General features: G+C 38.0%; 1 protein-coding gene across 1 annotated transcript in view; it reads right to left on the reverse strand.

The window, feature by feature from the left end:
• The window catches only part of LOC121381557 (sulfate transporter-like), a 31787-nt gene extending 11965 nt beyond the window's left edge, over positions 1–19822 (reverse strand). Inside the window, exon 1 of the mRNA XM_041510889.1 lies at positions 19796–19822. Within this exon, the coding sequence (XP_041366823.1) occupies positions 19796–19822 (27 nt within the window). The remainder of the gene's footprint in view (positions 1–19795) is intronic.
• Between the last annotated feature and the right edge of the window lie 2334 nt (positions 19823–22156).

Here is a 22156-nt window from a genome sequence, read left to right on the forward strand (position 1 = left end):
ATAATTTTGAATGACGTCAGTATTCCAATGATGTCACTTTGCATCTGCTTACAATAACCATACACTGGGTACAAGACGTTTTCGTTTTAAGAATGCTGGAACAATTCCAATGCAAACATTTTGTTTGAACATTTCTAATGTGTTTGAAGAAAATCTTGTAATTAAAAAGTGTACCTTTTACGAAATATGGATTTCAGTGAAAATACGGTAAGATATGCTATACTAATTGTGTATAATGCCAACACAAGGGTGCGAAAAGGGACTGTCGTCGACCTTATAAAGCCTCTCGCTGCTATTGAGAGAAAAAACCCCACCCCCAAAACATTCCAAATTGTGTCAGAATAATGAAATATTTCACATACAGTAGCCGATTATTTATGAATCAATGAACTCTACAGATGTCATTGAACTTTTAAATACTGAACTTCATGCACGTGGTTCTCATTTCTTATTTATTGCACTCTTATTGTGCGTATAAAGACAGAACTCGACATCTACGCTGTCTCGACAACTTCCGAGTACAATAAATTCAATTGGGCCGAACACAAAAACGTATAAAACAATTTTTTTTCGATTGCGTTTCTAAAACTTTTATTCGCGTTTTCTCAGCAATATATGCAAATAATCGACTCGTTTTGGGTGTTTGAACCAATGAAACTGCAACGAATCGATTATTTGCATATATTGCTCAGAAAACGCTAATAAAAGTTTTAGAAACGCAATCGGAAATTTGTTTTTTTTATACTTTTTTGTTTTCGGCCCAATTGAATTTATAGTTTTTTTCAGCTCTTGGATGAAATTTGTTTTCAAACTCTTCTACTGACTTTTTTGTTGTTGAGTTAATATACTTTTATTTTTTAAAAAGCAAATTTTATCCATGAGCTGAAAAAAAAAGTGAAAAGGAAAGGAAAGTTTGTTTTGTTTACCGACACCTCAGCATATTTTAACCCACGGCTATTTGGTGTCTAATGCTAGGCTCAGACTACCAACTACCAGCACAAAGTTGGCCAACTTTCTGCTGTCACGACTTCTACGACTGTCCAGTGGCTAGTCTGAGTACTCTTACAACTCGACTTTCGTCGTATACAACTCATTCGACCGATTAGTTGTTAATCTGAGCGCACCCAGTGCTACATGGCAGTTGGGGAAAGAAAGAAAGAAATGTTTTATTTAACGACGCACTCAACACATTTTATTTACGGTTATATGGCGTCAGACATATGGTTAAGGACCACACAGATTTCGAGAGGAAACCCGCTGTTGCCACTTCATGGGCTACTCTTTCCGATTAGTAGCAAGGGATCTTTTATTTGCGCTCCCCACAGGCAGGATAGCACAAACCATGGCCTTTGTTGAACCAGTTATGGATCACTGGTCGGTGCAAATGGTTTACTCCTACCCATTGAGCCTTGCGGAGCACTCACTCAGGGTTTGGAGTCGGTATCTGGATTAAAAATCCCATGCCTCGACTGGGATCCAACCCAGTACCTACCAGCCTGTTGACCGATGGCCTAACCACGATGCCACCGAGGCCGGTTGGCAGTTGGGGAAATTACAACGCAATCTAATTAAAATTAGCTCCACTGGTTAATTACTATAACCTGTGGATCTAACAGCACCCCGTTGGAGCTCATGTCCAGTTGACCTTTCATTCGACCAATCAAAACCTTAATTGCAAAATCATGCCAATGATTTAAAATCAATTTGAAAACATTCGGAAATATGCCGAGGGTATTCGAAGTGATTCAGGTGAATTACGAAGTATGCCGGAAACTAATTTCAATATAAAAATTTAATGTTGAACTTTCTTTTCAAGACAAAAAACCAAACAAAAACAACAACCGTGATGGTATCCATCAAATCTATTTATACTAGTATACATTCCAGAGTTTATTACTGCACTCCACCCCTCGTTTATTAATGTTGAAATAGATCAACAAGTTCGCCTATTGCATAAATAGTCTCGCCCGATATTTTTAGAATTTGTAAGCTCCCAAATAACGCTATAAAAGGCGAAGTGTGATTGGTCGATATTTAAATTATTATTTATAGATGAAATGTCACGTGGACATGGGAGTCTACACAATGCTGTTAGATCTACTAACGTCGTGTCGAGATTATCGTATCAAAATAGATGCTGGATAACTAAATGACGTACGTCAAATTTAAGATTCCCAATCGAAACTGGCAGATGGTTTAACGTTCTTAGAGAATATAGAATATGCAAACTTTGATATTGGAGATGAAAACCATTATTTATTCAATTGTCAAAATGATAATATTGAAAACATTAGAAGAAAATATATAAAACAATATTATAGAATTAATCCTAGCGTTTATAAAATGAAAGGCATGCTGTCACTATGCAATGCACTATTATTAAAACCAAAACTAGCTATATTTATTAAAAGATTAATATTATCTAGTCTTGTGAACTGACCTTTCTCCGCACAGTTTAGCTATTTTGTTTGCATAACTTGTGCTCTATGTTAACTATAGATACTTCTATGCTGACGCCAGTTCTTGTCATTTAGGTTAAGCATGTATTTGAATTGTCCTCTTGTTACACATTGTAATTTGTACACATTTGTAAAAAACCCAAACAAAATCCAAACAAAACCCCCCCCAAAACCCCAAACAAACAACAACAACAAAGAAACAAAAAAACAAACAAAAAGGAATTTGATGTTCGCAATAATGTACGTTCAGCATGCCGTCTGTCGCTAACGCTTGGTAGACTAGTTTTCAAGCTACGCATTATACCGAATAACCTCTTAGGGAATCCCAACTGTATTCTGCCGTCGTGGATGAGCTTTACCGAAGGCAATACTTATTATTCAGTGGCATTAAACTATCCCCGACCTACGGCAATTTATGTCGTATCTGGAAAAATTACTATCGATGCTCTCTCGTTAAGTTTAAGCCATCGTCGATATATTCTCTTTTGTCACCTAACTAGGTTTTATTCATCAATTGTACTTAAAATTTATAGCCTGTAAGTTGTACTCAATATTTTATGCAATAAGCAACAATGCAGTCACGGTTCATTGGAAATAAGTCATGTTACGGCACAGAACCTTCAACATTGAATTTAAATTGCTGAACATTTGATTTTCATGGCGGAACACTGAATTGAAATGGCGGAACATTAATTTTAATGGCTGAACATTTAATTTAAATGGCGAAACATTAATTTAAATGACTGAACATTAATATTAATGACTGAATGAATAATTTAAATGGCGGAACATAATTTAAATGGCGGAACATTAATTTAAATGATGGAACATTAATATTAATGACTGGACATTTAATTTAAATGGCGGAACATTCGATTTATATTAAGGGAACTGTTAAAAGTACACGATTCTCTGTAAAATTCGTACTCTATGCACATATAAATGTGTTGACATCCAACAGCAGATGATTAATAAATCAATGTGTTCTAGTGGTGTCATTAAAAAAACCAAACTAAAATATAGATGTGCGCCTTCAAATTTCCCTTTGTTTACGGCAGGGGTTCTAGAATATTTTTAAAATTCACTTGCCATAGGGCCAGTGGATTTGAAAATTCACTGGCCATGGTGAAAAATTCACTTGCCCAATTTTAACTGTTGATAAAACAAAAAAAACTGTAAATTAAAATAATTAACGTTTTAATGTCCATTTTTCATACTGAGATCGTGTTTAATCAATTTGTCAATTTACACAACAGATAGGCTCATTGGGCATGCTTTATGGTTTGTTTAGAAAAATATGCAAATAATTTTCATCAGTTTAGAATAAAGTTACCGTACCTAATAAAATTTTAAAATAATTGTTTCCACTAAAACCACCTAAGTTATAAAAAATAATCCATGTTACTGACATATTACAACAATTAACAGCATTATTCCTTTACTTATGAATGGGAACTTACCCACCCCCTCAAAAAACAAAAAGAGAAAAGAAACAATTAAGAACCTTTATTAGCATAAAGTGTACATGTATTGCAGTTTAAGCCCCCACCCCCACCCCTAACACACACACCATATTAGTAATTTTGCAATTTGGGTACTTTGTTAAATTTATCTATTTCATGATACTGTGTTCTTAAGCTTTTTTTTTTTTTTTTTAAACACCTTTTTTGCAATTTATGTTATATTTTATAAATTAAATTAATAATTTACACATTTTAAGTATTTGTAAATAGTGACGTGCAACCTTTAAAACTAATAAAAGACTGGTTACCGTTTTGCATGTTATTAGTATTAGAGTAACAAATCTTTGGATTTCAGTGTAAAAAAAAACAAAATGGCGGCAAAACAATGAACTTTTGTTTTTCCAATGTTTACACTTTATAACTTTAATAAAGTTATATCAGTAGGTATATTGATGTCATGGATGGGTCAGAGATTACTGGCGGCCAACCATTTGTTAGTGAAATATTGCATGTGATAGTAAATCGAAAGAAGTGACTTGTAGATGTTTCTTTTGTTTCAACTTTTTGTATGATCGTAGGACGTAACGTAGATTTTTTTTTTTTTTTTTTTTTTTTTTTTTTTTTTTTTTTTTTTTTTTTTTTTTTTTTTTTTTTTTTTTTTTTTTTTTTTTTTTTTTTTTTTTTAACCACTTGCCATCGGGATTGCACAAAGTAACTTTTACTGGCCCGAATCCAAAAAACACAGGCCTCGGGCATCGGGCCACCGTATACTTTCGCCAAAAACTTTTCGACAGGTTCCGTAAACTTTACGGAACCTGTCGAAAAGTTTTTGGCGAAAGTACTGGCACTATGTATAGTCCTCCTACAGAAGGAGGTGGAACCACATATCATGGTCAGGTCAGGTCATAGGGTTTTACGTGCACATTCAGAACAAGCTGTTGTAGCGCACGCCTATCATGGTCAGGATCAGCTCTCTTTTGTAGGCAAAACACGCGGCAGTGGGTCATGGTTGCATACCCTCGCGACTCTCTATCATACCTTCTTTTGGCATCAGTCTTGTACAGATATATGGTATTGATTATGCTAATGGTAGGATTTGTAATCGTGTTATATAATACAGCTTGTATTACATTTACTTTTAATTTTGTATATTGTTTTGATGTATTACCGGTGAGTAGATTCACACAGATTATCGTCAAGTTTTCTCGAAAAAAAAAAAAAAATCTCCACAACTACCACCTTTCTGTTAATAGCGAAGTACCTTTAATTTTTCTGGGAATAAGGTTAATTCGTGTCACATATTTGTCAATTTAAGTGCTGAACGAAAAGGACAGCTTGTCTGTGTTCAGCGACGTAAAACGACGCTAACGTTCGCGATCTATTTGACTGCTCTCCGATGTGGTCATTTTGTTTAACGTGAAGCGCATAAACAAAGACGTGTTTGTTTCGCTTGTGCACACTGCACGTGCTTTCGTGTGCTCGACTTGGGGGTCCTTCATTTCGTTGTTTTTGTCAGCGAAATGAAGTTTTCTACTGGGATGTATGCGGCCATTGGAACTGATTGAACGCTGGAACGCTTCTCGTTTCGACAGCCTGCACCACCAGTTTGGATTCTTTTTTAGCGAGATTCCTTGCCTCCACGTCATTTCTCCGTCCGACTGTCGACTTGTTTTTTTCGTGACTCGTATGACGGCCATTCTGCAGAACGCCACGGTTGTTCGCGTTTAGTCTCAACATGTCCGAGCCTGTCCTAGCAGCATTGGAAGATTGACCGCCCCAATCTAAGAAGAAATAGGAAGCGAGGTCGGCCCCTACTACTCTTTTTCTAGACTTTACCTTGCTTTATAGTGATACCATCTCGTATCCTCCGGAGTCGGGCCCGTCCGCACCACTATACCAACCCATGACGACTGGACTATACCCTAGTCTGATACTCTCTCGTTCAGACGGATCCGGCTTCTCAAGATCTGTATTTCAGCACAGCACTACACCTTCAACGTCTATCGACTGTCAATCTAGGGGTTTTCTTGACGGGATGCAACCCATCTCGTCCCTTTAAGCTGCGCACCCAAACGGCCTTAACGAGGCCACTCGCGTGGACATATTGATCGGACTTTAAACTTTTAGATCTGCGTTCAAATTTTATGTCGAAATTACTTTTTTTTTTAATATTATTAAATAGTCCGATCCTCTCTTCTTTCTCTTATTTAATTTTGGACTGTCCTTCTAAAATGCTCCAAATTATATAAATATTCGGCCGAGCAGTCAATTCTTTTTTATTTTTGGCTTGTAAACTTTTTTATTATTTTATTTTATTCTATTAACTTTTTTAGTAATTGCTATTTTCAAAATTCTGCCCATTTTCAACCCCTCCCCCCCCACCCCACCCTCCATCCCGAGTCAGGCCACCGATCTTATCGGAGGTCGGACTCGGGATAGGCGTGTTCGAAACCCTAGTGGTATATGGGCACGTTAAACTAGTTATCATCATCATCATCATCATCATAAACCAGCTGAGTATAGCAAAAGCTTTTCTACTCGGTCTGGCTAAACCCTGTCCAGACTAGTAGGGCAGATATGTGAAAAAGATGTTCACTTCTGGAAGAAAGTATGAAACATTGGAAATAAGAGTTTAAAATAAACACACACACCAAAAAAAAACCCTCCCAAAACGCCCCCCCCTCAAAAAGAAAAAACCCCAAACAAACAAAAAAAACCCCAACAAAAAACAAAACAAAACCGAAGAGTGAAAAATGAATTCATCCCTTTCTAAGTTGCATAATTTCAAAATGGCCGCCATTAAGCGATATTTCTTCATGTAGGTTTCATGCTTTCTGCCAGCTATTTGTATTTTGTTACATATCTGCCCCACTAGACGTTGCGCTACAGGATATTTAACAAAACAAAATCTTCTCTCACCTCAGTCTTATAATTATTAAAAAAACAACAACCCCTCCCCCCACTATTTTAAAATGTTACCTGATAAATCTAAGTAATTAAACGCTTTCTGTTATCAATAAATACATAAATAATTATGTAATTACTGATTAAAAAACTATACAATTGTTTATATCTATACCCAACTACCCACCAACACCATACCCAGTTGACACTTCTCTCAGATATAGTATTATCATATAATATTACAAAGTACGTCAGCTATAATATAATATTATAAAGTAAGATAACTGTTGTATAATATAATATTATAAAGTACGTTAGCTATAATATAATATTATAAAGTAAGATAACTGCAGTATAATATAATATTGTAAAGTACATTAGCTATATTATTAAAATATAATATTATAAAGTACGTTTTCGGGATTTTATATTGGATGGGGGGTGGGGGGTGGGGGATAACCACATTGGCGAGGGGTGCACATACACCGTCTATCACTCGTGTTATAAATATAAAATATAGTGGGGAGGGGGGGGGGGGGGGCAATAGCCTCCACCCCCACCCCAGCTAAGACAGTGCTATTATGCAGACATAATCATTAATGATGAAGAAAACGTAACCTAAAAAAACACAGCTAGATCACACGTACGCATTAGCATGAATATATGCGTTTTATCAATTAACTAACATTGAATTTATTAGTCGGTGTTACAAATCAGAAAAGAAATTATCTTAAATATTTTCTATTGAAGACCTGAAAACAGACGCAATGTTTTACCATAAAATTATCTTAAATATTTACTATTGAGGACTTGAAAACAGACGCAAAGTTTTAACTTAAAATTATCTTAAATATTTGCTATTGAGGACTTGAAAACAGACGCAAAGTTTTAACTTAAAATTATCTTAAATATTTGCTATTGAGGACTTGAAAACAGACGCAAAGTTTTACATTAAAATTATCTTATATATTTACTATTGAGGACTTGAAAACAGACGCAAAGATTTACCTTAAAATTATCTTAAATATTTACTATCGAGGACTTGAAAACAGACGCAAAGTTTTACCTTAAAATTATTTCCAAACACAGCGATGCGCACAGCCTCTGGAAAATACTGGATTACAAAAAGCCTGACTATCTTGATTCCCAATTCAAGTGAACTGAGGTGCTGCTGCGGCGGCTATGATTGTAGAGGTATTGCGCAGCGCCCACTAAACTGGGTCGTATATAATTGTCTGTTATCCATTTAGTTTAAAATACGACCAACTGACATATTGTCAGTGTTTCTATGTTCTTGTTAAACTGACAATCTCTATATGAATTGTGGATCTGAGAGTACGTGAGAGAGAGAGAGAGAGAGAGAGAGAGAGAGAGAGAGAGAGAGAGAGAGAGAGAGAGAGAGAGAGAGAGAGAGAGAGAGAGAGAGAGAGACATGCAGAGAGAGAATGGAATGTGTGTGAGAGAGGGAGGGAGGGAGAGAGAGAAAGAGAGAAAAAAACGAAGAGAGACAGGCAGATAGAGAGATAGAGAGAAAGAGAGACAGGCAGAGAGAGAATGAGAGAGAAAAAATATTGGAAGAAGCCGGATCGTACTACTCGAAACTACATATGTCACAGGAAGAATATTTAATAGATATTGATTTAGATGAGGTTTTTAGAAATACAAATATTCCCAAAGTTGAAAATGTTAGCGAATATGTAGGTCAAATAACAGCAAGTGAGGCACTGTATGTATTAAACAAATATGAAAAATAACAAAACGCCGGGGCCAGATGGGTTCACAGTCGAATTTTTAAAAATTCTTTTGGCAGGACGTTGGAAAATATTTACTTCGAAGCATTAACTATTCGTTTGAAATTGGCGAGCTGTCAATAACTCAAAAACAAGGCATTATTACTCTGTTGCCAAAAGGAAACAAACCCCGTGATGTTCTAAAAAACTGGAGACCAATATCTTTACTAAATACCACTTATAAAATCATTTCTGGCTGTATAGCCAATAGAATAAAACAGTCTATAGATAAATTAATTCATGACAATCAAAAGGGTTTCCTAGTAGGCAGGTGTATAGCCGAAAATACCAGATTATTATATGACCTGATGCATTACACTAGTGAAAACCGGCCTCGGTGGCGTCGTGGCAGGCCATCGGTCTACAGGCTGGTAGGTACTGGGTTCGGATCCCAGTCGAGGCATGGGCTTTTTAATCCAGATACCGACTCCAAACCCTGAGTGAGTGCTCCGCAAGGCTCAATGGGTAGGTGTAAACCACTTGCACCGACCAGTGATCCATAACTGGTTCAACAAAGGCCATGGTTTGTGCTATCCTGCCTGTGGGAAGCGCAAATAAAAGATCCCTTGCTGCTAATCGGAAGAGTAGCCCATGTAATGGCGACAGCGGGTTTCCTCTCAAAATCTGTGTGGTCCTTAACCATATGTCTGACGCCATATAACCGTAAATAAAAAATGTGTTGAGTGCGTCGTTAAATAAAACATTTCTTTCTTTTACACTAGTGAAAATAATATTATTACCCTCCTGGTGAAGATATAGCGGTGTCGTACAAATTTCGTACGCACCACCAGGTGCGTATTACAAACTGTGTTTTGATTTGTCAACAGGGAACAGAGTTAATTTCGATTGGTTGGACAGCGACCTTATTAGCATAACGGGACTATTTTTTTCATTCATAATTAATGTCAAGGTCAGTAACATCCACAACTTTTACTACAAATGTCATTCATTAAAAGTTGATGTAAACTGGACCGCGCGAGAAATATTTTTAAATAAAAAATAAAAATAAAAGAATGAATAGAACAATAATTAAACATATTCATTTTATTTATTATGTGGATTTTTGGTCTACAAATTGTTATTGTCAGTTGTGATTTGTGAATTCATCATTATTAAGGTCTACGACAGTCATTTTTTGGACCCTTATTTTGACTTCGTACACAATAAATGAAACATATCCAACGTTAATTTTTTTCATATGATATATTTGACAAAAGGTAGTTTTTTATTTTTTAAAACTTAATTTAATATTTTTTGTAGAATTATGAAAAAGTAAAATATACCGACCTGTAAACAGCGTTGTTTGCTTGTTGTAGAAATTTAACAGGGGTCAAGGTTAGTAGACCAGTTTTTATTTTAATGTGGCGATGCATTGTAATAATATAGCTAATTTTGAATTTGAATGACGTCAGAATTCCAATGACAAATATGTTCTGGAAACAGGTATTCAATATACTAGCATTATTCAAAAAGAAAGTGGAACTTAACGAAAATGATGTAAGTTCTGAACCACTGTGGTTCAACTCCCTAATTGGTAACAAAACTGTTTATTACCAGAATTGGAATATAATAGGTATAACAAACGTACATGATATGTATGACCCAGATGGCAACTTATTTAAATATGATGAATTTTATGGCTTTCATCCACCATTTACTACATTTGAAGGGCTAAAGACTGCAATATTACATACATGGCCATTTTTATCCACCAAACCACTTTCAGCTGACTTTCTATTTTGGCCAAAGTATATAAATACCATAATACAAAACAAACAGGGGTCAAAACATATATATAACACCTATATAAAGTCGTCTTTTTCTCCACCAAAAAATATATCTAAATGGGAAAGAGAATTAAATTTTGAACAAGAATACAATTGGTGGAAAAGTATCAACAGCAATTTGTTCAGTATATCTAAGGATACCAAATTAAGATGGTTCAAATATAGAATAATCCAAAGAATTCTCCCTACAAACAAGTTTCTCTATAATATTAGAGTGATAAGCAGCCCAAATTGTAGCTTCTGTAATGCGTCTATTGAAACATATACGCATTTATTTTTTGATTGTGTTCACGTCCAAAATTTAATTAAACAAGTCGAGCAATGGATAAAAGAATCGGCAGACATTATAGTTAGCTTCTCTCGTACCAGTTTTCTTCTTGGCCACTCAAAGAACAATATCATAATTGACATTATTGCTCTTTTGACAAAGCAATTTATATATAGTTCAAAATTTCTGAAGAAATCACTAGATATTAAAATATTAAAAATTCATATACATTCTTATTATATATTAGAAAAAAAATGTATTCCAATAAAATCAAATATAATGAATTTATTAAAAGATGGAGTGTATACCACAAGTTATTTGAATAAATATCTCTAGGTCATCCACCACTGCCAGTATCTTAAGTATTTATTACCATATATACTTGTATAATTTTTTTTTGAGTGTTTAGTACTGAGTGAGGTTCAATGACGTGTTGGCAAGAGGTTTGTTGTTTTATTTCATAGTATATTAACTTTGATCTGTGTATGTATGTATAAAACAAATTATATACTGTGTGAAAATGTGACCAAAACTGAAAATAAAATATTCAAAAAACAACAAAAAACACAACAACATTGGACAGTTTTATCATCCTATCTTTAGAATGACACCCTCAATAACCTCGTACTCAAACACTTAACAAGCCTTGAAGGGGAAATTAATAATTAATTTATAATAATGTATATGCCCCAAAAATTGCATCTAATTAATTTTATGAAATGTACATCGACGGACATTTATTTGTTTCAGATGCATTATGGGTAGATTTATTAATGCCAAGCTCACTGGACTAATCCAGTCAGCTTTAAAAAAGTCAGCTTTATCTTTCCTCAAACTGTCTGACAAATAAAACATCAGACAAGTGGATTTTACCCACATAAACTGACTAACGTCTGGGATTTTCCATTCGTTCCAAAATTATATGCCTACATCCTTTTCATTTAAAAGTAGATGGACGCCGCTACAGCGGGAGTTTTAAATACAAGTGGGTCTTTGAGCATTGTAAATTCATCCCGAGATATTTAAAGATACACTTAAGGTTTTGTTTCTCTTTCTCCGATGATAATCAGGAAATTAATTCAGTGTCCGAAAAGGAAAACACGTAACAAGACTTTTGGGTGAACATAGCATTTATTTTTTAAAAGATTTTTGTATACGCGCGGTCGGTCTAGGATCGATACCCGTCGGTGGACCCATTAGGCTATTTCTCGTTCCAGCTAGTACACCACGACTGATATATCAAAAGCCGTGGTATGTACTATCCTGTCTGTGGCATAGCGCATATAAAATGTCCTTTGCTACTAATGAAAAACAATTGTAGAGGTTTTTCCCCATAACTATATATTACCAAATGTTTGTAGTCCAATAACCGATGATTAATCAATCAATATGCTCTAGCGGTGTCAAACAAAATGAAGTACTGCTGGGGATATTATAATGGAACTCTAAGTGAGTTGATCCTCGAGATACTGAATTTTATTATAAATTTTAATTGTACTTATCTGTGATATTTGTATTTTTTTCTCAGTACTTTACACTGTGTTGTAATTGATCTGTTGACTTTGTATACTTATGTAGTTCATCACTTCATGTTTGTATTTATCTTAGTTTGACACCCATTGGCGATGTGTTTTTGTGCTGGGGTGTCGTTAAACATTCATTCATTCATTCATTCATTCAAGTGAGTTGAAGATTCGTTGGGTACAACCGTTATACACTTGATTACAATTACCAGTTTAGATTCTTGTATATGACATATTAATTAAATTAATCCAAATTTAATTTAAAATAGGGTATTTGTTTTTACTCTACTACTCTACATGTGAACACGAACGGTGAAAATAGGTGTCCTACACACTACCCAACTTAAAAGTGAATATGTCCGAGTGACAATCGAATTTTGAAAATGTCATATGAGCGTTTCTGCCAGAATTTTTTTTTGGGGTGTGGCATTATGAAATTGAATATTTACATTGTTGACAGGGGATATGGGGGGGGGGGGGGGGGGGGGGCAATTTTGCAACATATTTCTTTTAATAAAAATGCTATTTATAACAGGGGAAGTCTAATGTCTCCCCCAAGAAAGAAAATGGGTTAGGTTTAGGGTTAGGGTTAAGAAAACCATACAGTAATGATAAGAGTAATTAATTTTGTCAAAAGGTATTTAGGTATGGCGCCATACCGATTTTACCCTATGGCAGAAACCCTGCATATTTTGCAACATATTTCTGTTAATAAAATGCTTATTTATAACAGCATATGCAAAATAAAGTCTAATGAATACCATCTATTGTACAGTAATCGTCTAAAGCATCAAATATAATAGGCGGACATTACAGGAAGAATGAAAAAAGAAGACAAGAAGAAAGAAGAAACATTATTTTATAAACGTGTCAATGTCACATGCTAAATATAAATCATGGAATATAAATATATGCACTCAACACATTTTATTTACGGTTATATGGGGTCAAACATATGGTTAAGGACCACACAGATATTGAGAGAGGAAACCCGCTGTCGCCACTTCATGGGCTACTCTTTTCGATTAGCAGCAAGGGGTATTTTATATGCACCATCCCACAGACAGGATAGTACATACCACAGTACCCGAATATCATACACGTATTTTCAACATTTCCAAACTTCCCGAAAGTACCCAAATTTCAGGTATTAAATTATCATACGTTTCCAGTATTCTCAGTGAAATATTTCTCATTCTGAATATTCCCGAGGATTTTACAACCCTATGTGCTTGTGCTCCCCTTTCCACCCTCCATGGGCCTTGTTTGTGAAATATGTCGGAGCAGTGGCACTACTCCCCCACCTCCAACCCCACTGAACAGTGTATTCACAGAATTTGAGGCAGTAGCGCGATACATTGCACCCGCTGCTTATGCCCGGCGCAGACGAGCGTTTTTTAACGCATGCATCTGCGTTAAAAAAAACAGACTCAACGCAGACGGATGCGTCTCGTGTGCGCCTACCTGCGATGCGTTCCTGCGATCCACTGACGATTTCTTTTATTAATTAATTTATTTATACTTTACTCTAGGAAAAATAACAAAGATTAAATGTAATTTATCAATACATTTTAAAACATAATAAACTTTATTTAAAACATTATGTACAATATACTATTACGATATAAATATTTCTTATTTCACAATTGTTTGTTTTAATTATTATTATTAGGTATAGTACAATGAATGCAATAATTTATATTTTTTAATTTCATCTATTTAGAAATGTCATTAATTACACATGCCTAGTCTTTGTTTCAAAGATGAGCAGTTGGAAATTATTTGTGTTGAAACATTTACATGTTAGTCATTTTTAATGGTCGGGTCTGTTTTCACAGTTCTATTCATCGCTGAAACCAAAAATTGTTAATTTCGTTATATACAGATATACAAACAGATGATTGGTCAATATAAAAATGTGAACGCAACGCAGACGCAAGTAGGCGCACACGTGTGTTTTTAGACGGATGCGTTTGTGCGTCTAAAATCAAACATGTTTGATATTTGAAAAATCGACGCAGCGCTAAAACACGCAACGCAGAGGGGGTCGCACACGATGCATTTTTACTGCGTTCGTACGGATGCGTTTTTTAACGCAAGACGCATGCGGTAAAAAACGCTCGTCTGCGCCGGGCATTAATCATTGCGCCTCGATCGAGGCCAATTTAAAATTAATAGACATCGGAATCGAGAAGATCGGCCTTGGTGGTGTAGTGGTTAACTCATCAGACTTAGGCTGGGATCGAGAAGATCGACCTTGGTGGTGTAGTGGTTAACTCATCGGACTTAGGCTGGGATCGAGAAGATCGGCCTTGGTGGTGTAGTGGTTAACTCATCGGACTTAGGCTGGGATCGAGAAGAAGCCTTGGTGGTGTAGTGGTTAACTCATCGGACTTAGGCTGGGATCGAGAAGATCGGCCTTGGTGGTGTAGTGGTTAACTCATCGGACTTAGGCTGGGATCGAGAAGAAGCCTTGGTGGTGTAGTGGTTAACTCATCGGACTTAGGCTGGGATCGAGAAGATCGGCCTTGGTGGTGTAGTGGTTAACTCATCGGACTTAGGCTGGGATCGAGAAGATCGGCCTTGGTGGTGTAGTGGTTAACTCATCGGACTTAGGCTGGGATCGAGAAGAAGCCTTGGTGGTGTAGTGGTTAACTCATCGGACTTAGGCTGGGATCGAGAAGATCGGCCTTGGTGGTGTAGTGGTTAACTCATCGGACTTAGGCTGGGATCGAGAAGAAGTCTTGGTGGTGTACTGGTTAACTCATCGGACTTAGGCTGGGATCGAGAAGATCGGCCTTGGTGGTGTAGTGGTTAACTAATCGGACTTAGGCTGGGATCGAGAAGATCGGCCTTGGTGGTGTAGTGGTTAACTCATCGGACTTAGGCTGGGATCGAGAAGAAGCCTTGGTGGTGTAGTGGTTAACTCATCGGACTTAGGCTGGGATCGAGAAGATCGGCCTTGGTGGTGTAGTGGTTAACTCATCGGACTTAGGCTGGGATTGAGAAGATCGGCCTTGGTGGTGTAGTGGTTAACTCATCGGACTTAGGCTGGGATCGAGAAGATCGGCCTTGGTGGTGTAGTGGTTAACTCATCGGACTTAGGCTGGGATCGAGAAGAAGCCTTGGTGGTGTAGTGGTTAACTCATCGGACTTAGGCTGGGATCGAGAAGAAGCCTTGGTGGTGTAGTGGTTAACTCATCGGACTTAGGCTGGGATCGAGAAGATCAGCCTTGGTGGTGTAGTGGTTAACTCATCGGACTTAGGCTGGGATCGAGAAGATCAGCCTTGGTGGTGTAGTGGTTAACTCATCGGACTTAGGCTGGGATCGAGAAGAAGCCTTGGTGGTGTAGTGGTTAACTCATCGGACTTAGGCTGGGATCGAGAAGATCAGCCTTGGTGGTGTAGTGGTTAACTCATCGGACTTAGGCTGGGATCGAGAAGATCAGCCTTGGTGGTGTAGTGGTTAACTCATCGGACTTAGGCTGGGATCGAGAAGAAGCCTTGGTGGTGTAGTGGTTAACTCATCGGACTTAGGCTGGGATCGAGAAGATCAGCCTTGGTGGTGTAGTGGTTAACTCATCGGACTTAGGCTGGGATCGAGAAGATCGGCCTTGGTGGTGTAGTGGTTAACTCATCGGACTTAGGCTGGGATCGAGAAGAAGCCTTGGTGGTGTAGTGGTTAACTCATCGGACTTAGGCTGCGATCGAGAAGATCGGCCTTAGTGGTGTAGTGGTTAACTCATCGGACTTAGGCTGGGATCGAGAAGAAGCCTTGGTGGTGTAGTGGTTAACTCATCGGACTTAGGCTGGGATCGAGAAGATCGGCCTTGGTGGTGTAGTGGTTAACTCATCGGACTTAGGCTGGGATCGAGAAGATCGGCCTTGGTGGTGTAGTGGTTAACTCATCGGACTTAGGCTGGGATCGAGAAGATCGGCCTTGGTGGTGTAGTGGTTAACTCATCGGACTTAGGCTGGGAGGTACTGGGATCGCCTCCCGGTACCGGATACCATACAAAACGAGTCAGTGGGGAGGTGCTAGTCTCTCTCAGTTGTAGTTCAGAACTAACTAACCACTAACCCAAACCTGGACAAACAGCTAAACAGTTTAAAAGTTTGTTTTGTTTAACGACACCACTAGAGCACATTGATTTATTAATCATCACCTATTGGATGTCAAACATTTGGTAATTTTGAAATACAGTCATAGATAGGAACCCCGCTACATTTTTCCATTAGTAGCAAGGGATTGTTTTTATATGCACCATCCCACAGACAGGATAGCACATACCACGGCCTATGATATTACCAGTCATAGTGCACTGGCTGGAATGAGAAATAGTCCAATGGGGTCACCGACAGGGATCGATCCTAGACCGGATGCGTTTTACCACTGGTCTACGACTACCCCCCCCCCCCCCCCCCCCTTATCGGGTCGATAGGCACTGCGTTCGCATCTCGGTACCGGATACCACACATAATGACTCAATGGCTAGGTGTAAGAACACTATACCGACTTCTCTCCCACTAACTACTAACAACTAACCACTAACCCACTGTTGTAGACAAACAGCTGAAGTGTCTGTCCAGGACAGCGTGCTTTAACCATAACTGAACGTAAGCACGGAAATAGGTTTAAAAAAAAAAAAAAATCAAGATGGCATTTCTCGTTGGGTGCAGCTCAGCTTCAGCAACTACACTGCCCAGTGAATCCGCAGTGATAGATATCGTTGTGTAAATATGTTTGTTGTTTGTTTTTTTCTCTCCCGCGCAAACACTGCCAATTTATGACGAACAATACCGAAGACAGAATTTTGATTAATTTAGGTTAATATTCCATATGTGACAAACGCCCAGAACAGACGGAAAATGTATCGATACTTACAAGCAACGCGTCCTGTTCGCCCGTCATGTTAAACGTTGGGAAGCAGACGATAGAAAATGCTGATGAACCAAACGACAATTCAGCAGCGCGCGCTCTGGGTGACAAATATGCAGTGTTGAAATAATGGCCGATACCAACAGGCCTGGTCTTGGTTTCTCCACACGTGTTGGTAATATTGGCTATGGCGTTTGTGTCAAGCTAGCTGTATTATCTCTGTCGACGCGACTCGACCCGACTCTGGTCAATACGGGGGAATTTAAACGAGACCTTGTTTCCTAACACGTGGCACACTAGAAACTAAAATGATTGCTGTCTATGTTGACAGATTTCATTTCAATAATATCAGGTATTGTTATAAAGTCTCTCTCTCTGTCTGTTTCTGTCTCTGTCTGTCTCTGTCTCTGTCTGTCTGTCTGTCTGTCTGTCAGGTATTGTTATAAAGTATCTCTCTCTGTCTATCTCTCTCTGTCTGTCTCTGTCTCTGTCTGTCTGTCTGTCTGTCTGTCTGTCTGTCTCTGTCTGTCTGTCTGTCTGTCTGTCTGTCTGTCTGTCTGTCTCTCTCTCTGTCTGTCTGTCTGTCTGTCTGTCTGTCTGTCTGTCTGTCTGTCTGTCTGTCTGTCTGTCTGTCTGTCTGTCTCTCTCTCTCTCTCTCTCTCTCTCTCTCTCTCTCTCTCTCTCTCTCTCTCTCTCTCTCTCTCTCTCTCTCTCTCTCTCTCTCTCTCTCTCTCTCTCTTAGGAACAGTTCTAAAATTTCGGAAACCGTATTTATTAATTTATCCATTCCAGGTTTAGGGGCGGGAAGTAACCCAGTGGTAAAGCGCTCGCCTAATGCACGTTAGGTTTGGGATCGATCCCCGTCGGTGGGGCCCACTGGGCTCTTTCTCAACTTGAATGGAATACAAAACATTACTTGTGAACTGATTATCAGAAATAATATTGTGTATTTTGCTCAGTTTCAGTTCATACAAATGTTCACATAAAATATTCCTTTAAATATAATTTAATTACTGATACATATGACAGTACTATATGCACATATAATAATAATAATAATAATAACTGAAAATAAAACAATAAATAATTAATAAATAATAACGTTAAGATCATCATTAGGCCAGTCGTTTTTGATTAATAGGTTTACGGATCCGCCGAAGTTCATTAAAAAGTCCCGCTGGAAAAATAAAAATGCAAACGTACATTTTTTTATTTATTTTTACCGCCGTTTTGACCAAAAAAAGAAAAAAAAGAAAAGTAATTCAAGGGTATTTTTTCAAACATTATACTTGTCAAATCATATTCTGTCTTTGTTAAATTATTTATTCAGAAGTACGTTGCGTTTTGACTTTGCCTTGTACTGTGCGGGTGCACAGGTGCATGGCCACCATCTTGTTGTTGTTGTTATTGATACTTGCGGAAAGCGGCTATATGTCGAAATCAGAATTTCAAATAGCAGAATTGAACAGTTTATTAACTAATTAACATAATAAATACATATCAAAAGTATAAATCAATAAGCATCTATGTATAATACAGTATTTATATGCCTGAATGCCAAAGCAGTAAAATTACGACATGTGCAGACCAATTTCTGTTGAATCCGGGTCGTTTCGCCCTAAAACCATTTCGTACCCTGTGTTGTTTCGCCCTTAGACCCGTTCACCCAGGGTTGGTTCGTTCTAAAATCTTATTCGTACGGAGTCGTTTCGCCCCAAAAGTGAGTCGATCCGCCCCGATTATATATTTATTAGTGTAATTGTTTTGAAATAACATGAATATATCCACATTAGTTATTTAAACGAGTATATAAATACTGTAAACCAATGAAGCAGAATGGTAGTGAATGAGAAAGTAGGTCGGCAACCACAAAATCCATTTAAAACATATAGGAAAAAAAAAGTGAGTTCATGATGAATAATCGGATTTGAACCTTTTTCTTTTTTTTTCCTCCGACAGAAAAAAATTGGTCAGATTTTTTTTTTTTTTAAATGGATCCAAAACTTTTATTTTTATTTCGACCACTTACATATATTTTGTGGAAAAAAATCCGTAAACCATTTAATAAAAAATAGGTGGCCTTATGATTATCATTATTTTATTATTATTATTATGTATAAACACTGAATACATTACTTTTCAGTCAGAGCTGTAGTTGATATTAGCCTATTACTGCATTGTTAAAAGTTCCTGTCCAGGCGCGGATCCAAAGGGATGCTGGGGAGTACACCCCCTCGTATTTTGAAGTGCCTCCCCTAAAACCCAGGGTTCAGCAAATGAATACCTATGGATTTATTTGTGTCTGGTGGAGACATGTAATATCTTCGTCGGCTTAATGGTTCGGGGAAGGGGGGGGGGGGGGGGTATATCCAATAGCTGATGATAATATATGTTATAATACAGTATACTTTTGAATATTATTATATAGATGCCGTTTCTATACTCTGCACCGCCTCAATGAATACTGTAGATCGTCTTTTAAACGTCACACCCTCTCCCTAAAACAATTCTTCATAACGCCTTGGAGTCCATACATCTATCACACGGAAGCAACTGATTTGGTGCGCTGTAACCTGATATGCCGATACGTCCATTGGAGGTCAAATCGCACTGATAACAGTGATAATGGTACATGCATTTTGATTCCTCTTTAAGTTATTAACATTGCCATTGCCATTGCCAATATTACGCCTTGGACTATCGACAGTGTATCAACACTTACCAACAACGAGTCCTGTTCGCCCGCCATTTTGATGGAGAAACTAATAGGATCAACAGATAAAATCTTTGGTGAAGGACACTGATTTGCCAGTGAATGTAGTTTCCAGGGTTCACATTACCAAATCCAATTCCACGGACGACAATGGGAACATATGGCTAAGACTGCTGCATGTACACAAAGAGAGAGAGAGAGAGAGAGAGAGAGAGAGAGAGAGAGAGAGAGAGAGAGAGAGAGAGAGAGAGAGAGAGAGAGAGAGAGAGAGAGAGAGAGAGAGAGAGAGAGAAGTTATACTGTATTGGGTTTGTTTAACGACACCACTAGAGCGCGTTGTTTTATGAATCATTGGCTATTGGGTGTGAAACATTTGGTATGTGACATATAGTCTCAGAGAGGAAACCCGCTACATTGTTTTCCATTAGTAGTAAGGAATCCTTTATATGCACCATCCCAAAGAAAGTTTGTTTTGTTTAACGACGCCACTAGAGCATATTGAGAAATAGCCCAATGGGCCCACCGTCGGGCATCGATCCCAGACAGACCGTGCATCAAGCGAACATTTTACCACTGGGCTACGTCCCGCCCACTGCATACACATACAACATTGATATCAATTGGCACACGCATCAGGGGAAGCAGCAGAGTATTTTTAGGGTTGTGCATCGTCAAAAAAAAAAAAAAAAAAAAAAAAGAAAAAGAAAAAAAAGGCATGTACAATACTCCAAAGTAAATTAATATGATATATTATATAAAGGCAAACTAATTCCCAAAACAACCAGTTAACCAAGGTGTTACATTTTTTCCCATTAAAAAGAAACAAACCAAATTACGTTAAACACAGTAAAATAAAATTTCAGGGATGGGACACTATGAAGTTCGTTATTTCATTTCATTAATACTTCTTTACATGCTTATATTCAATTAGGGTTCAAGCACGCTCAGCTGTCTGGACTATTTGTCTAGGACAGTAGGTTAGTAGATAGTGGTTAGTGAGACAAGTTGATTTAGTGGCCGTACACCTACTCACTAACTCGTTAATCTCGCTCTGGATGGGAGCAGATAACTGGAGGCGAACCCAGTACCTACCGAAGCAGGTCAGTTCAAGGTACATGTAGGTGGTGCTCACCTCCAACACGGTCCCTTCTTCCACCAGTAAATCCGGCTGTGAGCTACAGAGGCGTGTTCAGTAGGGCGGCGCTTGTGAACAATTTCATTATTTGAATGGTACCATTGTGTTCCATTTTATCACATTAAATTAACGTTAGACACAGTGTCCCACCCTCCCCGAAAACCCCCGAAAAACAAACAAAGAAACAAACACTCCCCAAACATAAAACAACCAGCAACAAACAATACCCCATCCTCCCGAACCCCCCCCAACCCCCCCCCCAAAAAAAACCCCACATACAAATACATTAATAGCAAATAATCTTTTATATGCACTTTCCCACAGACAGGACGGCACATACCACGGCCTTTGATCTACCAGTCACGAGGAACTGGTTGGGATGAACAATTAGTGTGCAAATTGGTCACCAAAGGGGTTCGATCTAGTGACCCAAGCATCTCCGATGAGTACTCTACCGACTGAGCTAGATTTCGCCCTTGGAATGGACAAAAAGACAGAATGCTTGCATCAATCGTTAGAAGCTAAGAAATATATGTTACAGAATTTTTAATATCTAATAAATCTGTGTATAACTAATACATTATTATATATCTGCCATAATGAAATCACAAATCACTTTATTTTGCCACAGTTGATAATCAACCATTGGCCATTGATACTTGCTATGTAACCATGATATTAAGATGAGCATGCGTGTTTATTCAGTGGATAATATAAATTATGCTGGCTAGTGGTTGTTTGCAGACTTTGTTAATCTTTAATTTATGTTTATTGGTTGGGATTTAAATAGAACAAGGTGAATGCAGGGATGGATCCAATGAAGATCTACATTTCAAATCTTCTCTAAAACGCCAAACCCCCATTGTTTATATTGGTGTGGTGTAGTGTGGTGTGGTGTGTGTGCGTGCGTGCGTGCGTGCGTGCGTGCGTGCGTGCGTGTATTTGTGTGTGTATGGGAGGGTTAGTGTCCAGTGCCCCTGCCACCCACCCCCGCGTCAGACGCCTATTCCTCCCTTGATATAACCTGCATTCAGTCGCCCCTCCCCGTCGGTGGGCCCATTGGGTTATTTCTCGTTCCAGCCAGTGCACCACGACTGGTATATATCAAAGTCCGTGGTATGTGCTATCCTGTCTGTGAGATGGCGCATATAAAAGATCCCTTGCTGCTAATCGAAAAGAGTAGCCCATGAAATGGCGACAGCGGATTTCCTCTCTCAATATCTGTGTGGTCCTTA

The sequence above is a fragment of the Gigantopelta aegis genome, chromosome 9, assembly GCF_016097555.1.
Source record: "Gigantopelta aegis isolate Gae_Host chromosome 9, Gae_host_genome, whole genome shotgun sequence".
Lineage (NCBI taxonomy): Eukaryota > Metazoa > Mollusca > Gastropoda > Neomphalida > Peltospiridae > Gigantopelta > Gigantopelta aegis.